The 20529-nt window shown below is 39.9% G+C and overlaps 3 protein-coding genes and 2 pseudogenes across 3 annotated transcripts; 3 read left to right on the top strand and 2 right to left on the bottom strand.

The window, feature by feature from the left end:
- The first annotated feature begins 276 nt into the window (after window positions 1-276).
- On the top strand, window positions 277-3411 carry LOC110046894 (matrilysin-like). The gene is made up of 6 exons (XM_020752610.2): window positions 277-377; window positions 624-997; window positions 1474-1787; window positions 2038-2082; window positions 2694-2796; window positions 3314-3411. Exons 1-5 carry the CDS (start codon window positions 300-302, stop codon window positions 2792-2794), a joined length of 912 nt encoding a protein of 303 aa, XP_020608269.2. The 5' UTR covers window positions 277-299; the 3' UTR covers window positions 2795-2796; window positions 3314-3411.
- On the bottom strand, window positions 3401-9070 carry LOC110046928 (elastase-1-like). Its single transcript, XM_089282245.1, has 4 exons — window positions 8838-9070; window positions 6176-6391; window positions 5284-5499; window positions 3401-4303 (listed from the first exon to the last, which is right to left on the bottom strand). The coding sequence occupies exons 1-4, from the start codon at window positions 8890-8892 to the stop codon at window positions 3954-3956; spliced, it is 837 nt and encodes a 278-aa protein (XP_089138371.1). The 5' UTR covers window positions 8893-9070; the 3' UTR covers window positions 3401-3953.
- Window positions 9071-10201: 1131 nt separating this feature from the next.
- On the top strand, window positions 10202-11432 carry LOC149116301 (uncharacterized; annotated as a pseudogene).
- A 1753-nt stretch (window positions 11433-13185) lies between these two features.
- On the top strand, window positions 13186-14376 carry LOC149116300 (uncharacterized). Its single transcript, XM_089282226.1, has one exon. The coding sequence runs from the start codon at window positions 13431-13433 to the stop codon at window positions 14358-14360; it is 930 nt and encodes a 309-aa protein (XP_089138352.1). The 5' UTR covers window positions 13186-13430; the 3' UTR covers window positions 14361-14376.
- A 2002-nt stretch (window positions 14377-16378) lies between these two features.
- Window positions 16379-19613, bottom strand: LOC149116299 (coagulation factor XI-like; annotated as a pseudogene).
- Between the last annotated feature and the right edge of the window lie 916 nt (window positions 19614-20529).

Raw genomic sequence — 20529 nt, 5'->3', positions numbered from 1 at the left:
CTGTAATCTTGTTATCGCAAAGCAAAAACAATAAAAACAAAAACGAAAAATACACGAAAATCAGTTGCCCAAATGGCGTTCAAAACAATTTCCTTTAATATAATTTTATCACGTAACCTTTATTGACAAAACAAGTATCACCTTTATGTTATTTATACAGAGATAGATAGTGGCGTTTTTTAGAGCAAGTTATTTAACAAGGGATTGAATGCAATATCATCAGCTGTCCTAAACTAACATCAGTTGACATATAAACTCACTGCTCCACAAGGGAAAGTGAGACTGTTGGGTTGGAAGACATGTTGTCGCTAGTACTCTTTATAGTTTTAGGGGCGCTGGCCTTAACTCAGGCCAGGGATGATGAGACAATGGCAATGGTAAGAAGAGAAAACTGCTAGAGAATGTACTTTTACTTGCCCATAAAATATGTGTTTGCTTTGTTTTTGTTTTCTTTTTGTTGTTGCTGTTACGTTGTTGTTACGTTGTTGTTGGCGTTGGTGGTGTTGTTATTTTTTTTTGCCATGGTAAGTTATATGATTATATGGTCTCCTCTCAAACTCTTTTAGCTATCTTAGATTTTTTTCCAAGTAGGCGACTCAGTATGTTGTCTGCTGTTGTTGCAGAATTTTCTCAACCAGTACCATTATCTGTCGACTTCAAGATCTGGAAATCACGACGTCGACTCAGCCATCAGGCATTTTCAGCGTTTTGCTGGTCTCAAAGTGACCGGTAGACTTGACAGTGCGACAATTCGTCAGATGAAGAAACCACGATGCGGCATGCCGGATGACGCAGCAGGCAGCGATCGAGTGCGACGTTACAAAATAGGTTCAAAGTGGAGAAAAACCCGATTGACTTACTACATTCAGTTTGGCCGGGATCTACCTCAAGGCACCCAGGAACGCATCTTTCAGAAAGCTTTGCAATACTGGGCCGACGTGTCGGCGTTGTCTTTTTCAAGAACTAACAGTCCTGAAAGAGCGGACTTAAAGATAAGGTACATTATTATATAATACTCAATTATTTTACATTTTTTCTTCTGCGCTTCACAATTTATCTACAGTTGCCAAGTTTCTTTCCCCCAACCTGTATTTACAAGTACACATTTTCTGTTCGCTTGACGAATGGCATGATAAATTCCGCTGTCGTAGATATTGTAATGAGCTTATGCTGCAAGGCTGTAATTTCGACAAATTTGAATTTCAAATTATGGGGAAAAGGTGGTTTTACGCCACCACTCACAAGGATATTTCTAGGTCTGTGTATTTATGATTTTGAGGTATTGATAATGTCCGAAGGGAACCTCTTAACCTAGTTCTCCAAACAAAGCCTGTGACTGCAAAACGTCGAACAAATGGTACCTTTGAAAACTATGCGCATGGTAAAATATTCTGATGCCGGTTTTAAATTGTGATTGTTAGAATAGTAACAAGTTGTTGTTTCATTTCAGTTGTTCCTTTCATTTCCGTCTAGTTTTGGATACAATTCTCATGGCGGGGTAAGGGGTGAAAGGAGGTGCGGTTACCCCTTTGACGGTGCGGGAAAAGTTTTGGCACACGCTTTCTTTCCACAAGACGGTCGCGCCCATTTTGACGAGGCTGAGACATATACAGATGGAACGTCAAGAGGAACTAATCTACTATGGGTAGCCACTCATGAATTCGGGCACGCACTTGGTCTTGATCATTCCGATGTACGTGACGCCATCATGTATCCATACTACACAGGATACGTTCCTAACATGCGGCTCCATTCTGATGACATCGCAGGCATACAATACTTGTATGGTATGTTGCACAAGTTTAATGTGAAAACGAAATATACTACTCGTCATTAACTAGAGTCGAATCCAGTTTCAAAATTACTCCGACACCCACGAAAGGTTTCCCTAACGTTTTAGAAAAAGTCTGCCGGTTAAATATTAAGCTTCATTTATTGATTAACACGATTAAACCCCTACGTTAAAACCCTACGTTAATTATTTCGAATGATCTTGCAGCTGGTAACATTTAATTTCTGCCATGTTTTGTTTAACAGGTTATGGAAACGGCGGAGGTGCAAATGGTGGTGGTGGCGGTGGTTGTAAGTATCATCTAAACAATGTATTTTTGTCTATTTCCGTCGTTCTCCAGCTTCAGAGGCAGTAAGTGATTCATTCGAATCATTCAAGGAAAAAAATCTGCATAAAAAGCTGTCCCCCGCATAATGCAAGCTCGGTTTTGTTTGAACCCATATTCCTTCGCTGCAAACTGACAGAAGTTCCCTGAATGTTCTGATCTGCTTATTTGGGGATAAGTCATGGGGGTGCAGGGGGTTGGAAGGTGGGAGGGGGACTTGATAACTAAAAAGAAAAGAAAAAAAAATGCGGGATAGCCGTTTTAGATTTTGCAGCTAGGAAACCATAGGCTCCTGCTACCTCTTAATCTGTATCATCCTACGAGTTTTGACTTCTAAGATGTATCCAAATCGCCCCCGTCAGTATTGTCTAGAAGAGATTCCGCTATTTCCGGAGTGGGGAGGGGTGGAGATGAACACTTCTTGACGGGTTTTACGGGGCATTGGTCGACCAGCACCCACTTCACACACAGGTCATGTCTGCAGAATTACGTATCTTGATGGATCACGTCTAGGCCAGACTTTGTAGAATAACATATCCCCTTATAGTTCACGCTGTTGTTTTGGTTCTTTCTTAGTTTGCGAAGATGGAAATCCGCAATGCAACCTTTGGGGGTATCTCTGCTACGAAAATGACTACGTGATAGCGAATTGTAAAAAGACATGCGGAAGGTGCTGAAGGTTAGGAGCTAGTTTCCTCGGAGACGTTTCTTAATTTAACACTCTTGCCAAATACACTAAGAGCATTCCGAGTGATCACAAAGTTCGTCTAAGGGGTTCCTGTTCCTTATATTTACACCCTTTTTCAGACCCATGGAATAAAGTATATTATAAATGCTCCCAGTGAGCCAAAAAAGGCTTCGATTTGCCTAGAAGTTTGACAATGAATCGCTTTATAATCTGAAGATCATACCCTGTTAATGTTCTTCTGAGAGCGCAAAAATTATCGATTTCAGGCCAAAATGGTCAGAACGTATACCATACTTAACACCAAAAAGTGTCAAAATTCCCTTAACCACATCCTCGCCGCACATACATGAACTTCAGATTATATGGGGTGGGGGATGGGAGAGGAAGGCTTGCAAGGTTACGCTCTAGAAACTTATTGGTCTAAAACATGAGAAATGTCCCTTTGCGGAGCTATTACAACCACAGTGATATAAGAAGTCTGATTTTGTACGTTTCTACCGTTTCACAGCTCAGTGAAAGTCAATGGAGATTCTTCGCAACAAAACGATGTCTTTTCCAGATCAGCAGATTTGAAACATTGAATAAACGATCGATATATTAACAATAGAGATGTTTCTTTATTTGTTTTATTGGTATTTCAAAATACACACACACATTTGCACTGTGGGATCTTCAAACAAAAAAAGTGCAGGGGATTGGTTTGCTGTTTGCTTAGCAGGCGTAAAACAGGGGAGAGGGGAGAGCGGGAATAACGCCTACAACGAAGACCAGTTCACAGTTTTTCAGGTTGATATATCACGTGTACACATTAATAACACCACTAATGCATAAGGTATGACGTCATCGAATCCGTCACATCCGGCTAAGAGTTTTCATTATCTCATAAAGCAGAATTACGTCGAGTACATATAAGATTCTGATTGTACTCGAGAAATTATCTCTTTCAGAAAGCGCATAATCGTTTAAACCTGAAATCTGAAAATCAAGGTCAATGTTGCCATGGCAACATCACCTACCTAGTTTACACTTTTCACAGAGCCAAAATAAAATGCATCTATGGTACGTCTGAAAACATACAGCATATAATGATGCCAGAATCGAACTTCTTAATTAATTATACTTTCCATGGGACAAACAAGAGAAATAGCCTAATAATTGTCACTGTTCTTCATGTGATCTTTAATCCAGTCCACGAAAGAACTTATGCGAGTGAAAACCGAGTAAGTTTTTCCGGCAGGACATCCAGGAATTCCCCAGCTCACTGCACCTCTCAGAACAAATCTCCCATCCTCTGGACATACAAAAGGCCCGCCACTGTCACCGTTGCAACCGCTGATGGGGCTGCTCCCGCCAAAACCAGCGCAAAGCATTGATTGATCGTCAATGGGTTGAAAGAATGAATTTCCCTCGGAGCAAGTTGAGTAGTTAACCGTAGGCATCTGGGCTTGCTGCAGCTTTTGGGCTTTTGTATTATTTCCGCTTTTTGAAAATCCCCAGCCTTAAAAAAAAAAACAAACAAAAAAACAAACAAACAAACAAAAATCAGAACTTTGAATTAAGTCCCAGAAATCCATTCGTTTCAATACATGGCTAGTTTAACAAAATCAATTATATGTGAGGACATAACACAATCGAACACTCGACAGTTGAATTAAAATAAATTAAGCCTTTCTTGCCAGTACAATTTCAAATACGTGTGTTCAACCCCGACTCCCCCCCTCTTCATTCCAGCCTTCCCTGCCACCACCCCCCCCCCCTCTCAGGTCCCTTACCTTAACAGATAAAGAAGCCTAAGCTGTGTATTACACTGTGATAAAAAACGACGGGCATTTGAGAACTGTCTGCTGCTCGGCTTAGACTTCTTCATTTGCTTTATGATATAGATTTTACACGCCGCGAGTAGAAACAACAAAATAACGAGATCGACAAACTGACGCAATTTAATACCACAAAAGTGCTACATGCCTCTTCCTCAATACTTTCTGCTGTTTCACAGAGAGCTCCATCACAAATTTCTTCAAATAATTTTTTTTTCTTTTTTTTGCTATCTCTAACAGAAATGTTGACTAGAGAGGTAATGTGACGAAAAACAATAAAACACGCTTTTTCTATGTTTCATACTCTGATAAAACATGGGTTTTTGACCCATCAGAGCGCGCGCAGGGTTCTATCTATATTATAATCAATTATATCCCATCCAGAACAAAAAAAAAAAATAGATATATATCTATATATAAATATCAGGCATTTAAGAAAAAACTTTCTCCGATTATCCGTTTCTGCTCGTCTTGCGGCTGTATCAATATTGTTGTGAATCTTTAAATTTACCGCAAGATAGTAACTCTACCTCCTTGTAAGTGGTTTTTCTTTACTTTAACGACATGTTTTCTTGACGATAAATACACTCATGTCTCGACTAGAAGCCGTGATCGATCTCTATTGGTAAGAAGAATAATATACTGCTAAATGCAGCGTTACCTGTCAAGTAGCACGCGGTATGGACGGCAACTCTACTGTCCTGTTCCGGGAGACACACCAAACCAACACCCTTGTTAAGGACCGCCGACCTTGACAGTCTGATAAGTGCGATGTCGTGACCATAGCCAGAGTCTGTTTGATATCGCTTGTGAACGTAGAGCTGTGAGATTTCAAAGTATTGGTCTGTGTCTTCCCGTTTCGTTCGATCATGGGCGCCTGCCAAAAGATAAGTTTTTTAAATTTTTTTATTTTATTTATTTATCTTTATTTTTAATGTAAAAAGGTACAGATATAGCGTGACTGAATCACACAATAAAATTAATTACAAGTACTGTCCCGGAATCATAAACAGCTGGTAAAACGTGGGCTTCTCCTAGAACTGGATTTATTTAGGATAAGCAGTTATTTTTTTAAATGTGTATCCCGATGGTACCCCGGGAAAAGAAGTTATATGGAAGCTCTTGACGAAATACCATCCCCCCCCCCCGCCCCGACGAAAAAAGCAAACAAACAAACAAACAAACGAAATAAAACCAAAGACAAACAACAACAACAAAAAAAGCAAAATAAAAGAAAAATCTTCACTTCCTTGTGTATCCTTTTCTGTGAGACGAACCCAATAAAGTTAAAAGACATAGCCAAAGGTTGTCGATGACAGCCACTAGAAGCCCACTTCGTTTGAAGAAAACAAAACTGCATTTGCCACAAATTAAAAAAAATAATAACAATAAAACGGTAAGGAAAAATCCAGGAATATATACATACAAATATTGCTTTCAATTTTGGTTTGTTTGTTAGTTTCATCCCTGTTATATTTTTGTTTTTGAGTGGTTTATTGTTATTATTATTATTATTATTATTATTATTTCTACCGTATTTTTGATATACAAACCTAGAACTATTCTATATATCCTTGGATCTGGTGAGAACGCCAAACAGTGAGCTGCTGTTACGATCCACTCCGAGTGGATTAGGGAACCTCCACATTTGTGCTGCCATTTCGCATCTTTCCTATTTTTCACTTCGATCATGGCTTGCCAAGGCCAGGAGTGAGGAAAAGCTTCCTCTCCACCAAGTACGCGAGGTAAAGGAGGCCTTTTGCCACATTCTGTAAAACAGATATTCCTCAGCACAATTTATCCCAGCAACGCAATCCAGCCATTCTTTCATTTTACTATTTTGTCAAACGTAGCTTTGAGAAAACAAACGTAAACTCGATCCGCAACGCCACAGTTATTTTGGCTCTAGGTACGTATGTGTTGGTGTAAGGGAAGGAAAGAAAATTATCTTTAGTGTTGTCAAGCGCTTCAAAAGGCGTTGTGCACGATGGAACGTGCACATATAAAGAGCCGATAGCTACTCTGCACCCTGGAGATGCAAATAAGAAGTTGTGGAAGTGGATAGGAGGGGTGGGACGCGCAGGAGTTGGTTGTCGATTAAATCCGTTCAGATATTCTGACTACTATGAATATCGCTAGCATGAAAATGGGCTTCATAACTTAGGAGTCATCAATTCCTCTCAGAAGGTCTGCATAGCATTTTACGAAAGTCTGAGAATGGTCAAAAATGTGGCTGACAGCTAAGAAACAATGCGTTATTTGAGGACGTTCGCGTGAAAATTTCCAATATTGATTTTTTTTTTCTGAGACTTTTACCACTGTAAGATGATGAGTTAGTTATGACAGAAATGTCAAATAATAATAATGATAATAATAATAATAAAAATAATAATAATAATAATAATAATAATAATAATAATAGTAATAATAAAATAAAATAAACTGGGACGGGGATCATCCGAAAGAACACCCATGCTAAATCTGAAAAAATCGGGCTTTGTTAGTGAATAAGGCCACAGTGTCTGTAAGCCCAAAAATATTGCAATTAGATCTTTGAAGTGAAATGTTCTTTTCCAAATATTGCTTAAGTGGACCTATTGAGTGAATTTAGTCAACTGGTGAGGTAATCCTTAAAGGACAAGTTCGCATTTAGCGACCATAGTGCAGCCGCAAGATGGCAGGATTCCATGTCCCGTGGACTGAAATCTTGAATTCTTGAACTTCCCATATTGATTTTTTGTTCATTTTTGGACAACCTGGAGATAATTGTAAATAAGATCTGTTTCTAGAAAGAAAAGTAGAGGTTACTGAACGTCCAAGATCGTTAAATCCAGGCAAAGCTATAACAATCGCCATCTGCCGTATCACTGTTAATTACTTAGCGCGCGCTCTCATACATGACGTGGCGTGTGAAGTTGCGTGCGCAATAAGGATGCGCAGAAACAATTAGCGCGAACGTCCTTAACGCATACACTCTTTCTTTTTTTTTTATATATACGAATATGCTCTATAAGAATATGGAGGCTGATATTTGCGAATTTTTAAGAATATCTTAAGGATAAGCCCGAGGCAAAGATTTGAAAAGAATGTAATTTTGTGTGCTTAAAGTTTGAATCCCATAAAATTAGCTTCCTTTCTTTAATTGTCAAAACTAGCCAAAAAGCAGTAAAAACAGCACTAGCTAGCACATTTCTGAAAGAGTGTAGCTTAGATTTGAGATCTGCGAAATTTAGTGTTAGGTGATACTTTGGTAGAAATTTTCATTCATAGCCGAGTGACGTTGGAAATTAGTTGTTCACCGAGATCTCGGCACCTTTGTGCAGCACCTACTTCCTGGAGCTAGATTAGGATAGTCTGCTGCCGAATGTTTTCACTTGAACACTTATTCTTCTCATACAAAATACTCGGTAATTCTGTACAACGTTTTCCCAATTTTCAGCAAAGCGAATTTTAGCGCGGAAAGGTTGGTCTGCGAGCAGGCTTTTTTCGGGAAAAGAAAGTAGGAGAGGAAGCCTGTGTGATTAGCCTGCTTAGAGGCTAGGAAAAGGTCTAAACATTCAAAAGAAAATACAAATATATTGGAAACTGATAAGGTAGACAACAAAGTCAGGGTCATCTATAGTAACGTAATATTAGATAATAATTTCACTCAGATAAAAGAAATGTTCGCAAAGGCAAAGACTTCAAAGCAACTTGACTAGAGATCTATGGCCTCGAAAGTGAAGTACAGTTTTAATACAAAATACAGTGGCAGCGAGGTTATGCCTAGTAGGAAGTGACGTATCGTGTTGATAAGTTATGTGAGCTGGTTACAGCGCGGTCAACTCGAAGGCCTGCGGTGAATATGCTTACGTACGTTGGTCAACGTTAACCCGAACGTTTACGTGGACGCTGTTTTAAATTTACGTTAGCAATGTTAACGCTAATTGTAATTTAATTACGACTTGCCCGGAATAAATGAAATGCAGTCGTAAACCTTAGCAAAAATAACAATAGCCTGGTGTAAGATGACTGCAAATCAACCATGCGCAACTGAACTTCGATCTAGTTTCACTAAGGAAATGCAGAACACGAATGACAAGGAAAAAGAAGGGGGGAAGGCAAACTACGAAATAGTCAAGCTATCATTTGCCGGTGAAGTTTGAAATATCGCAGTGGTCCATTAGCTAACTAAAGGCAATCGAAACGACCAAATGTAAAGACAAATACACAAACCTTCAGAGGCACGGCACGACAAAGCCAAGCAGATTAGAATAACTGCTACGTGCATAATGTAACCGTTTGTCTGTATACCGAGAGATGCGGTGAATGCTGCTAAACGGCAGCACAATCAAACAACTGTTGCTGCCTTTTTACGCCGAAATTGCGGTATGAGGTGCTTAGCATCAACAAAATGATGCCTCTATGCCTCGAAAGTCAACATTCCATAGGCGTGACAAACAAAACATGACGTAATGAATCGAGCACAAGTTAAGATTTGATGAATGGGATGTCTTAACCGGAGAATTCGAGGAACCATGGACCACACATGTAGAACTGTGGGACCGTGGAACCTGTGAATCCTGCAAAACCACACGCAGTCGATTGTAAACGCTATTAGCTATGTTGTAACGTCTTTCAAAGTGATTAATTCTTTTGACAAACAAGTGAATTAATGAATTACCTGTAGTATCGCTCTCCATTTTCTGTCATGTCCCTCGTCTCAGGCACGTTATACGTAAATAGATTTATGGACCCAATGATCCCAATTAAAATTCCCCTCACCTCCAATTCACTACAACGTTCACAAGTTTTCCAAGGGAGATGTTCTGTTTTTCCATAATGGTGTATTTAAGTTTGCTCACCACATTCAACAAAGGAAACCGAAATGACATAGCTTAAATTCAGTTCGATCGCGTGACTAAAGCAACGCGAGATACAAAGGTCATAAAATGTCAGTTGACACGCATGTAAAATCAGTCAAATAATTTATTAATTAATCAAAACAAACAATAAAATGTGCTAATAAAATTAAAAATCGAATAGTAAACAAGAAAACTATGACATCAATAACTGTTTACTGTCTCCTCTTCGGTTGGGCGCTCAGCGGTAAGGTGACAGGGCCGGGAGCATGCGACAGAACTCATGTTCCAATTGGTATTTTTGAGACTCAATTAACTTATGACGTACAAGGAGTTTGTCTCGAAAAAGTCTGACGATTGCGTAGAGACATGAATGATCACCGCGGCAGTTACATAACTGCGATGATCATTCATGCCTTTATATCTCTCTCAGCAGTTCAAATATATATGGTCCTTCATATGTTGACTTACAAACTGAGGATTGCTTTCTTCATGTTCTTAAGAAGCTTGTACGCAATCTCTACACTAAGAGCTACTTAAACAGCTTGCTCACGAGCTAGCTTTTTAGTCGAAATGACAATGCTTCGTTGGTACCGGAAGCGAAGTCATGAACTTTGAGAATTAGTTTGTTGGGCCGGGTCAGTGGCCATCTGAATAGATCTACTCCGCATTCCTCTTCAGTGCGTGCAAATAATAGATACGGAGCGGCGAGGTTGGGGAGGGCATTCTATTTCGTCATTGGTCTAAGTCACTAGTGAGTCACGTGAGATAGAGCGCGGGAACCTGAGCATTCAGTTCGAGCGTTGACCTTTGAGCAGTCAGTCGTATGGTTGAATTATCCTTCGAAAATTCATCAGAAAATGGATAAAAACGATCCTTCTTCGATGCATGAGGAAGCATTGCTGAGTCAGGAATCTGACGGCTTTTCTGGAGGGTCTTTTAGTGCCAACGACGCTATACTTGCGACCCTCCAGTCGTTGAATAAGAACATGACCGAAATGGGCGCATCGCTCAGATCATTGAAAGAGAAAGGGGAAACTCAGACCCCTACAACGGCAGAACCTGCCACAAAACGAAAATCCCCGTCAACAGGGGATAACTCTGACACAGAGGAATCAGATGCAGACGCACTTTTGGCTTCAAACAAACGACCTAAAGTTGTCGCCGACAAGAGCAACGGCTCCACGTGCGAAACCAGTGCAGATGATGAAAGCGATTCTTTACTCGATGACATCACGTAGTCTCTCACCGACACGGAGAAAACTGCCCCGAAAGTGTCTGAGAAACTTGCCAAGATCGTAAACTTCAGGTGGCTTACTAAGCTTGACGAGACAACCTCAAGGAAAAATCGGATAAATACCTTCGACCGATAAACTGTGATCGGCTAATCATTCCGAAGGTAAACCCTGAAATCTGGGGGCGCCTCGATCGGCACACGAGGGGCAAGGACCTGAAGTTGTCAAACTTGCAAACCACACTTACGAAGGTCGGTAATATAACCGCACAAACCACCGATATGTTGTTGAAGGCTCGTGCCGAGGACGGTAAAGTTGATGTTGACAATATGGTCCGAATGAATGCCGATGCATTAGCACTTCTTGGGCATATCAGCTTCGAAATATCCCAAAGGAGGCGTGAAGCCATTCGCCCAACACTGCACAAAGATTATGCCACACTGTGTGCTTCACACGTGCCTATTACAATTTTTTTGTTTGGCGATGAACTGCAAACGCAACTTAATCACATCCGTGCTTCAAACAAGATCAGTAGCACGGCAAGCCCCTCTAACTCCGCCAATAGGCGATCCTATGGCAAATCGCACACGCCAGGTAATAACCAGCAGTGGAAGCCTTTTTTAGGCAAAACGCCTCCGGGTAACCAGTCGTACAAGAAGTCGACTCCATATCAACACCACTGGAAGAAACAGACCGGCCAAACGGCCCGGAAGTAACCAGTAACATTATTGCGACTCTTAGTACCACCCCGGTAAGCGAATTTAAAGTTATTTTGCCATCACTTTTAAAGTATTTTCAGGGGAGAATACAAACATTCAAAGCAGGCAGTTTAGCCGCTTATTCCCACATATGGCAAGAGTTGACTTCTGATCCTGAAGTTTTAGAGACTGTTACTGGTCAATATATTGAATTTGATTCTCTGCCAATGCAGGTCAAACCCTTTATGCAACCTAAGTTATCAGAAATACAAACAGAATCGGTTGATTTGGAAATAACCCAGCTCCTCAAGAAGGGAGTCATTCAACCTTGCCAACACGAGCCAGGGGAATTTATATCACCTATCTTTACCAGACCCAAAAAGGATGGCTTTTTTCGAATGATTTTAAACTTGAAATGTTTTAATGCAAATGTAACTCACTATCATTTTAAAATGGACAACATCTGGTCTGCCATCAGGCTAATGAAGCCGAGGAGCTACATGGCATCCATAGACCTGAAAGACTCCTATTACTCAGTGCCAATATGTAAGGACCATCAAAAACTTCTTAAGTTTGAATGGAAAGGAGCCTTGTACCAATTTGTCTGTTTTCCGAATGGATTAGCACTTTGCCCTAGGAAGTTCACAAAGCTGCTAAAGCCGGTTTTTTTCACTTTTGAGACAACAGGGGCACATTTCAGTTGCATATATAGACGACTCCTGGTTGACAGCAGATAATCTCTGCCAATGTACCAAAAATGTCATTGATACAACCAGTTTGCTTGACAAAGTGGGGTTTGTAATTCACCCTGAAAAGACTGTCCTACTTCCGACACAAATTATAACTTTCCTTGGTTTTGTTCTCAACTCTATTTTGATGCAGGTTTCACTGACTCCAGACAGAGCTCTAAAATTAAAAGATGCATGTGAAAATCTGCTCGCTACTGTCTCCCCTTCTATAAGGGATGTGGCTCAAGTACTTGGGCTTATGACCTCTAGTTTTTCCAGGGGTGATGTATGGCCCATTACACCATAGGTTCCTTGAAATGGACAAAACGCGAGCTCTAAAACTACACAGAGGGAATTTTGATAAGAACATGAACTTATCCCAGGAAGCCATAATTGACCTAAAATGGTGGGTCACTGCACTGCCCACAGCCTATAACCTTATCAACCATGGAGACCCCCAGGTTACTATGACAACAGATGCTTCTCTGATTGGATGGGGTTGCTGTATTGATACAGTCACCTCTGGAGGGAATTGGTCCCCAGAAGAAGCACAGCATGACATTAATTATTTGGAAATGCTTGCTGTTTCCCTTGCCTTGAAATCTTTCTCAAGTGTAGTCCAGGGTAAACATGTGAAACTCCTGGTTGATAACACTACTGCAGTTACTACCATTAACCAAATGGGCACATGCCATTCTCGAGTAAACAATCAACTTTCACACCAAATCTGGTTGTGGTGCATAGACCATAGTGTTTGGCTATCAGTTACACATATTCCTGGAAAACAAAATACTGAGGCAGATAGAGAGTCACGGCTGCCCCGGACAGAAACAGAATGGACTTTACAGAAGCCAATTTTTGATGCTGCTACTAAAAAATTAGGCGTGACTCCTAATGTGGATTTGTTTGCCTCTAGATTGAATTTCCAGTTAAAGCCCTATGTTGCATACCAGCCTGACCCAGAGGCCCATGCCATCAATGCCTTTCACATCTCCTGGAAGGGGTATACCTTTTATGCATTCTCCCCATTTAGTGTCATACAGCAGGTATTACAAAAGATTTCTGACGAGGAAGCTACAGGCTTACTAGTAGTTCCACACTGGCCAACTCAGACTTGGTGGCCATATTTAATGAATATGCTCATTGATTTTCCTCTCATGCTACCTAGGAAGGAAGACACACTGTACCTACCAGCACATCCCCACCTGCTGCACCCACTACACAAGAAACTTCAACTACTGGTCTGCCACTTGTCAGGGATCTCCTTACAAGCAGAGGAATTTCGGCTGGGGCTGCAAAGATCATCATGCAATCCTGGCGAACGGGTACACAAAAGCAGTACCAGACTTACCACCAGCGATGGCAAGAGTTCTGTCGTTCAAGGGGTATTAATCCCCTTTCAGCTTCTATAGAGAATGGTCTGGAATTTCTTTATCAGCAGTATGAAAATGGCCTATCGTATAGTGGTATTAACACAGCCAGAAGTGCTTTATCCACAGTTATCTTCCTTCCAGATGGTGGCTCCTTTGGAAATCACCCTTTGGTTTCCCGGTTCCTTAAAGGTGTTTTTGAGTCAAGGCCTTCCCTTCCACGTTACAAGGACATATGGAATGTTTCTGTTGTTTTAGACTATTTAAAGACACTGCCTCCACTTCAGGAATTAAGCCTTAAAGACATCACACATAAAACTGTTTTGTTAGTTGCATTGTTATCTGGCCAGCGATGCCAAACTGTTCATGCACTTACAGTTAGTGGCATGAGGATTACAAATGATACTGTTCACTTTGAGATTGCTAAACTTTTGAAGACATCCAAACCTGGCAGGCATCAAGGACACTTGGAGTTTAAATCGTACCCAGTAGACGAACGTCTATGTGTTGTGACTTGCCTTAGGCAGTATTTAAAACTTACAGAACCAATCAGAACTGGTCATGACCCTCTGTGGTTAAGTTATACTAAACCCTTTAAAGCAGTAAGTCGTGACACTGTTAGTCGCTGGATTAAGAATGTTTTAGAAAAGGCTGGAGTAAACACAAAGGTTTTTTCTGCTCATAGTACCTGGGCTGCTGCCACTTCAGCTGCATGCTCAAATAATGTTTCTATTAATACTATCATGGATGCAGCTGGATGGTCCAGAGAAAGCACTTTTAGAAAGTTCTATGACAAGCCAGTTCAAGCAGTTGTCAATTTTGGGGACGAACTTGTCTCCACGCATGACTGTTCCAGTAAGCAATAAAATGGTCTTCTGTTTACCTGTTCATGGCCACATTGCTTTAAAGTCTCACGTGACTCACTAGTGACTTAGACCAATGACGAAATAGAATTTTAAAATTAAACGAGACTTACCTGTAAGGTGAAGTTTGATTGGAATTCTATGATTCATTGGTCAGGAGCTAGGGAGTCACGTGCCCACCCTATTCTTACACAACATTGGGCATATGTTTTTTCAGCCCACCCTAAACTAGTGAGAAATTATGTGTCCACTCACAGGATTTAAAGACTGAATGCTCAGGTTCCCGCGCTCTATCTCACGTGACTCCCTAGCTCCTGACCAATGAATCATAGAATTCCAATCAAACTTCACCTTACAGGTAAGTCTCGTTTAATTTTAAAATTTTCATGCATTTGCTCTATTTTTGTCCACCCTGACTTCGACTCGGCGCCATTATTGGTTGGAATGCGAGAACGGTCTATTAAATAAGCCAGCCAGATAGGTATTTCTGAACTCGTTCATTGAATGCCAATTCATCTTATTATTGTCTTATTTTGTGCTTTATTAGGGTCAGTAAAGATAAATGCTTTACAACCGTAAAGTATGTATGTAACCGTAAAGTATGTAACTATAGCTACATGCAGTCACTGTAAGATTGTATCTTACTGTGCATGTAATGTATGTACATAGATAAATAAAATAAAATAAATAAATATACATTTATATAGCGCCATTTTCCACTAATTGTCCTTGGCACTTTACAATACTTTAAATTTAAAATCGTGAGTTTACGTTATGTGCTTTTTCGAGTTGGGAACTACATAAAAGGGCAAACCTCTCCAACAAGTGGTGCAAATTTAGAAAACGTTTATCTTAGCACACATACCGATCTTTGATTACGATTTTCAATTAAAGAATTAGAACGTATTGATAAAGGTAAGCCGATTATGTTAACAATAAGAGAGAAAAGAATTCACATAATTGAAAAAAAAAAAAAAGAAAAAGAAAAAGAAAAAGAAAAAGAAAATTAGTTGAGGTCTCTGCATTACAAACCTTTGTTGACTTTTCAGGACTGGGTACAGCGTTTGCAACTCTTAGGGCAGTGTAACGTTAGGTAGTTTTTGTACCACCCATTTGTGCAGTAAACAAGTAATTGAGAAAAATAGGGGACCATCATTCGCATGGATAAAACTTTGACTAGCATTCATGATCTTTTATTGAATGACGTGGTAATAAACACAATGAAAAATTACGATAAACAAACATAAAAATCGGAGATAATCTTTTTTTGCAATAGCGGGGGGGGGGGGGGGGAGGGGTGTAGTTCATCAAAATGCAATCAGCATTGACTGTAAGCGGATGTGTGCGCCCTTTAAGTAATCTACGAGTAGAGGTTGTCATATATATATCAAAAAAAAAAAAAAATTCACTTGAGATTGTTGAGTATAACTATGCATGTCCATAGGTATCCATAGGTAATAGACTAAAACCGTTGCAAATGCCGACCAAATTATTTGTGTAAGTTCGTGTTCGATATTTTGTTCTTGACTGTGCACAAAATACAAACGATAGTTGTGTACTTCTGACTTATGAGCCAACCAAACCAAAAGAAATGTTTTAGTTACGTTATTCATGCATTATATTTAGACGCAAAACAAAATATTGTGCACGGTCTTGGCCCTTCCAACATAGGTCTTGTCATCTTTGCTTCCACCTTTGAAGTTGACAGGGCTTCATAACAATTCCATCCTATGGACTGATGTGACTGACTCGGAATAATTATTAAGATAGAGGAAGTGAAAAAAATTGAATTTGGGCAGTCCAGCATTATCCGTGTTCCCGTTCCTTTCCAAATGACAGTGATATATGAACGGATTTTGCTTTTATTATGGTGGCATTTTCTGGACAGGAGGATTCCTTAAGTTTACAATTCAAGTACCTTACCAGCGTCACAATTGGCTCTCTCCATAGCGGCCTCAATCCAGTCAACAAATGTGCTGATGCGAGCAAAAATAGAAAACGTTTTTCCACTTCTGTTCACTTCAGTTGACAACTGGCATCTTGGCTTCTTAAAGGAACTCAGAAAATGAAGAGTTGAACGAAGTTTCACCTCAGTCTTTAAGTGAAAGAAAAAGGGTGAGGCACTCGATGCATTCATATAAAGTCAGGTGCACATGATAAATTTTGCTTACTTTTAGGTCAACACAAAACGACTTGTCATTGCATAAGCTATAGGGACCCACTCATGTGAGGCTAAGGTTTAAATCAAAAAGGTCATGACGTGTCCAGGTAATAACGTAATGTACAAACCTATAGGAGATGTTCAGGAGTGTTTCTAGGGAAGAGGCAACTGATATGTTAACAAATTATGTTCGGAGTTAGGCATACCTGGAGTCATTCGTCCGCATTTCTACATTCTCTTTGGCATCATTACTCGTTTATAATTCATGAGGATCATTACAAAGTCAATACCTTTTCATATTCCATAACAATTTTGGATTATTATTTGTATGAATTCACATTATTTTAACACCTGAGAAAGTGTAGAAGTCGAACATAGGCTGAACTTGGACGTCATAGGAAAAACAATTAAGCCCTGGGAAACTACCTAATATACCCTATAGCTAATACCTAACTAATAACTAAATCCACTTTTATCTGTTATCGTGCCAGTGATTGACGAGATGATAAGATAAATAAATAATAAATAGCATTTTTATAGCGCGTATCCAAGCGTGATCCAGGCGCTTTACAAGTTACAAAATATGATTAAATTAGATAACATTAAAAAATAAAATAAAACAAGAATCAATAAATTTTTCCCAAAAGACTTCCTTAAATAAACGAGTTTTAAGCCGAGTTTTGAAAATATGAAGATTGTCTGGTTTTCTAATATATATTTCTAAGTCGTTCCAGAGTTGTGGCCAGGCGACAGCAAAAGCTCTAGGTCCATAAGACTTCAAGTTATAGCTGGTACAGTTAAGACGGAGAGATGTAGATGAACGGAGAGTTCTAGAAAGACGGTAGAGTCTTATCAATTCTTGCAGATACCAAGGAGAGATCGGAAGACAGCGAAGCAATGGCCGCCCGGATAAGCCTACGCTATACGCAGCTAGTGTAAGTTTTAACTAGATTTTGATTTGAATATATAATTACGAGTATGATTACAGACAGACTTGGAGATACACGCCCAGAAAGCAATCAGAATCTTCAGTACAGTAAACTTTGAGATACACGCCCCCACACAAATCAGATTCTTCTTATTGTAAACTTAAGACTAAAACTACATCTACTAGTCCAAAATGAAACCTACCAGTGATAAAACATTCTTTCCCCATGTCAACGCGATTTCCTTGACATGGAAGGCACGCAGGCCAGACTTTCCAAGGCTCAAATATAGCAGGTCTGATGGCCAGTTTCACCAACGCAACGTCGAAACCATAGCCACTAACCATGTAATCTTTGTGAATTTTTACGCACTTCACATCGTACACATACTTGTTGCTTGAGTCCTTCACTCCAGCTCGCCTGATCTGTCCTATACAGATATGATGGAAAGTTATAAAACGTGTCCTGTCGTCAAGTGCTTTTTGTGTCAGATTGGAAAACCCTGCTTGGCCTTCGAAACATTAACTTAAAGCCAGAGCGGAAAAGAATTTAAATTATTTTCAGAGAATTATTTCAAGGTTACTTGCTCTGAAGAACTAACCCTCGAACGCTTCACAAACTCTTTCCGCAGTTCACTTAGCGTAAACAATTTTAAGCTCAACGACGAGTCTAACAGTTTCTTTAGAAAACTGAAATCCTCAATGATTTACATTTATAATTTTCTTTTGTATCCTTATTCTAAAACCTTGGTTTTGAAGGTTAAAGAAGCAAATAACAAGTATAGTTTAAAATTGACCTTTCATATTAAAATAATCATGAACGAGGTCCTTCGATTTTGAGACTTCGATTGCTGATTAAGTGTCTGGTGTGCTAAAATACCGCAAAGTTCTAATCGTGCTTGATTGACTCACTAAATATGTAACGTGCACGTAAATCCTTTCGGAACCAATTGCTTACTGAACAAGACTTAAGTTTAATTTTTCATTCACAGTCGAATTGAGCTAGAAAAATTCCTCCCCCCACCAAACTAAGATTTGTGTGAAGAACAGGTTTGTAAGTGTCGCCCCACTGACTGTCTGTCGAATAAATGCTGACAGACAACTAAATAAGTCGATGTTATTTTACAGGTTAGGAGATACTAAAAACAAGCAGAGGAATCAAAAAATCCCAGCTATTCCTATGACAATACTGAGTGCTCACCTAGGACTATTTTGTAATGGGTGGGATAAGGATACATGAAGACACAGTAGGCAGTGGTCACCACCCATTCATTATCAATCAAGTTCCCTCCACATGGGCATAGGATCATGTTCTTGTCTCCTGGCAACATCAACGGCTCCACGTGCCAAGGCCACAAACCACGTTTGGCGTGCTCTCCCCCTACAATACGTGACAATGACTTCGCAGCTCACAGATGTCATTTAGAAGTGTCGAGACTGCAGCAGAGAAAAATAAGGAAACCAGTGGGATTACAGATGACGCCAAGATATGTTCTTTTAATACTCAGATGACAGATTTTGCAGAATGTTTGAGACCGATGCAGATACCTCGTTTGCAAAGAATGTCTTTCGGCGTGCGTAATTTTACCCTTCAGTACCTAACCAATGAAAACAAAACCAGCTAACAAGAAACAGAACAGAAAGAAGACGATATTTGGGTGAAATGATCGTAAAACAGGCGACATGTGAAACTTGGAGGAAGAATCCGCACTGTTTAAGTTCAGTTCGAGACACGCATTTTTTTTCCATGAGCTGTGGTCAATAACGTTTCGAATATTAAAACCACCCGGTTAACTTCTATCTGCATTGGGTATTCAGTTTTTAAACCTATTTCCTTATTCGTGGTCAGCGACATAGAAAAATTCAATTTTCTCCCGCTGAGATATATAAAAAAATAAATGCTTATTCATGCATGGCAAAGTTGATGAAATGCTCAAGTCCGCCAAATCTTCCTAAGGAAAACGGCAATTTGAATTTGCTCGTCTTAATCAAGGTGGCTTAACACAGTTTTTGATAGCAATTTTTCATTCAATCACAATTTTTTTGACTTACTACGCATGCGCTACATTTAACTGGGTTCTTTTGGTAACAAAGAAAAAGCTGAGAATTGCTGGGCTCTTTGCACCGTTACTTTTTCTAACATACCGTTGAAATAAAAGACTAAAGCCATCAATCCTCTGCGTTCAAATATAGAGAAATAGCTTGCATTGATCTTTATACGGAGGGTGTTGTTGGAATGATAACGAAAAACGTATGCTTTCAAGATTTAATCGCACTTTATCAACATCACTCTGCAATCATATTTGCCATGTCATTACTAGAAAGCACTGACGAGCCGCAACTTAAGGCAACTGTTCAAACAAATAAACCTGCAAATGATTATTAGATAGTTGTTGTAGGTTTAGTAAAATCGTTTTGAAGACGTGTTGCCTTTGTTCTGCAAAATCGCTTCCGATGTTAATGACAAAATATAATTGGAATTGCCGTGATCTTATATGAGCCATGCTAAGCAAACGCGATATTTCTTTGGGCGGTTTTAGTTTTTATTTTCCTTAGGGTTATTTTTACTGTATGGTCGTTTTTAACTTGGAAAATGTTATTTTTCAAGTTGTAGTCGTGGAGCGATTTTACTTCATCACTCCTTCACAAGGTCACTCAGACATTATTTGGAATACGGAGTAAGGTGGGGGGGGGGGGGGGGGGTTGGGTTAGGCGGGTAGGGGAACTTCCGCTGTATGAAAAGGTCAGGGATGCTTGTCAGAAAATTTGAATTTAACTCCTTAAGGAGACTAATGTGGGCGTTGCTCGAGCTCCATTCGACCGCTAAAAGACGCTACTTAAAACGACATAGGTTCGATTACTAACCACTGTTGAAGAAAGGATCCTGCACCCACTACGCAAGATACGACTCGCGTACTCGAGAGATCAAGCCTAGCAACAAATATTAAATGAGAGCGTTTCTTTTATAGATATCTCTTCGAGTGCACCCTAAAGGGTACTTCGACCGCTAAAATGGTGACGTTTCGTCATCAACACCCTAAGTTAGACGAGCATCCCCGACCTTTGATATAGGAGTTCCCCCCCCC

Source organism: Orbicella faveolata, unplaced genomic scaffold (genome assembly GCF_042242905.1).
Source record: "Orbicella faveolata isolate gen_17 unplaced genomic scaffold, um_ofav_v1 contig_12, whole genome shotgun sequence".
Taxonomy (NCBI): domain Eukaryota; kingdom Metazoa; phylum Cnidaria; class Anthozoa; order Scleractinia; family Merulinidae; genus Orbicella; species Orbicella faveolata.
The sequence above is the reverse complement of the archived record's forward strand: the minus strand, read 5'-3'. Positions and strand labels throughout refer to the sequence as shown.

Excerpts from the sequence above, each read along its gene's own strand:
- LOC149116300 (XM_089282226.1), top strand. The coding sequence starts at position 13,431 with ATGCAATCCTGGCGAACGGGTACACAAAAGCAGTACCAGACTTACCAC.
- LOC110046894 (XM_020752610.2), top strand. The coding sequence starts at position 300 with ATGTTGTCGCTAGTACTCTTTATAGTTTTAGGGGCGCTGGCCTTAACT. Across the intron at positions 378-623 it reads ATGATGAGACAATGGCAATG|AATTTTCTCAACCAGTACCA; the intron begins GTAAGAAGAGAA and ends CTGTTGTTGCAG. Across the intron at positions 998-1,473 it reads AGAGCGGACTTAAAGATAAG|TTTTGGATACAATTCTCATG; the intron begins GTACATTATTAT and ends ATTTCCGTCTAG.
- LOC110046928 (XM_089282245.1), bottom strand. The coding sequence starts at position 8,892 with ATGCACGTAGCAGTTATTCTAATCTGCTTGGCTTTGTCGTGCCGTGCC. Across the intron at positions 6,392-8,837 it reads GTCGTGCCGTGCCTCTGAAG|AATGTGGCAAAAGGCCTCCT; the intron begins GTTTGTGTATTT and ends TCTGTTTTACAG. Across the intron at positions 4,304-5,283 it reads TACCGCGTGCTACTTGACAG|GCTGGGGATTTTCAAAAAGC; the intron begins GTAACGCTGCAT and ends TTTTTTTTTAAG.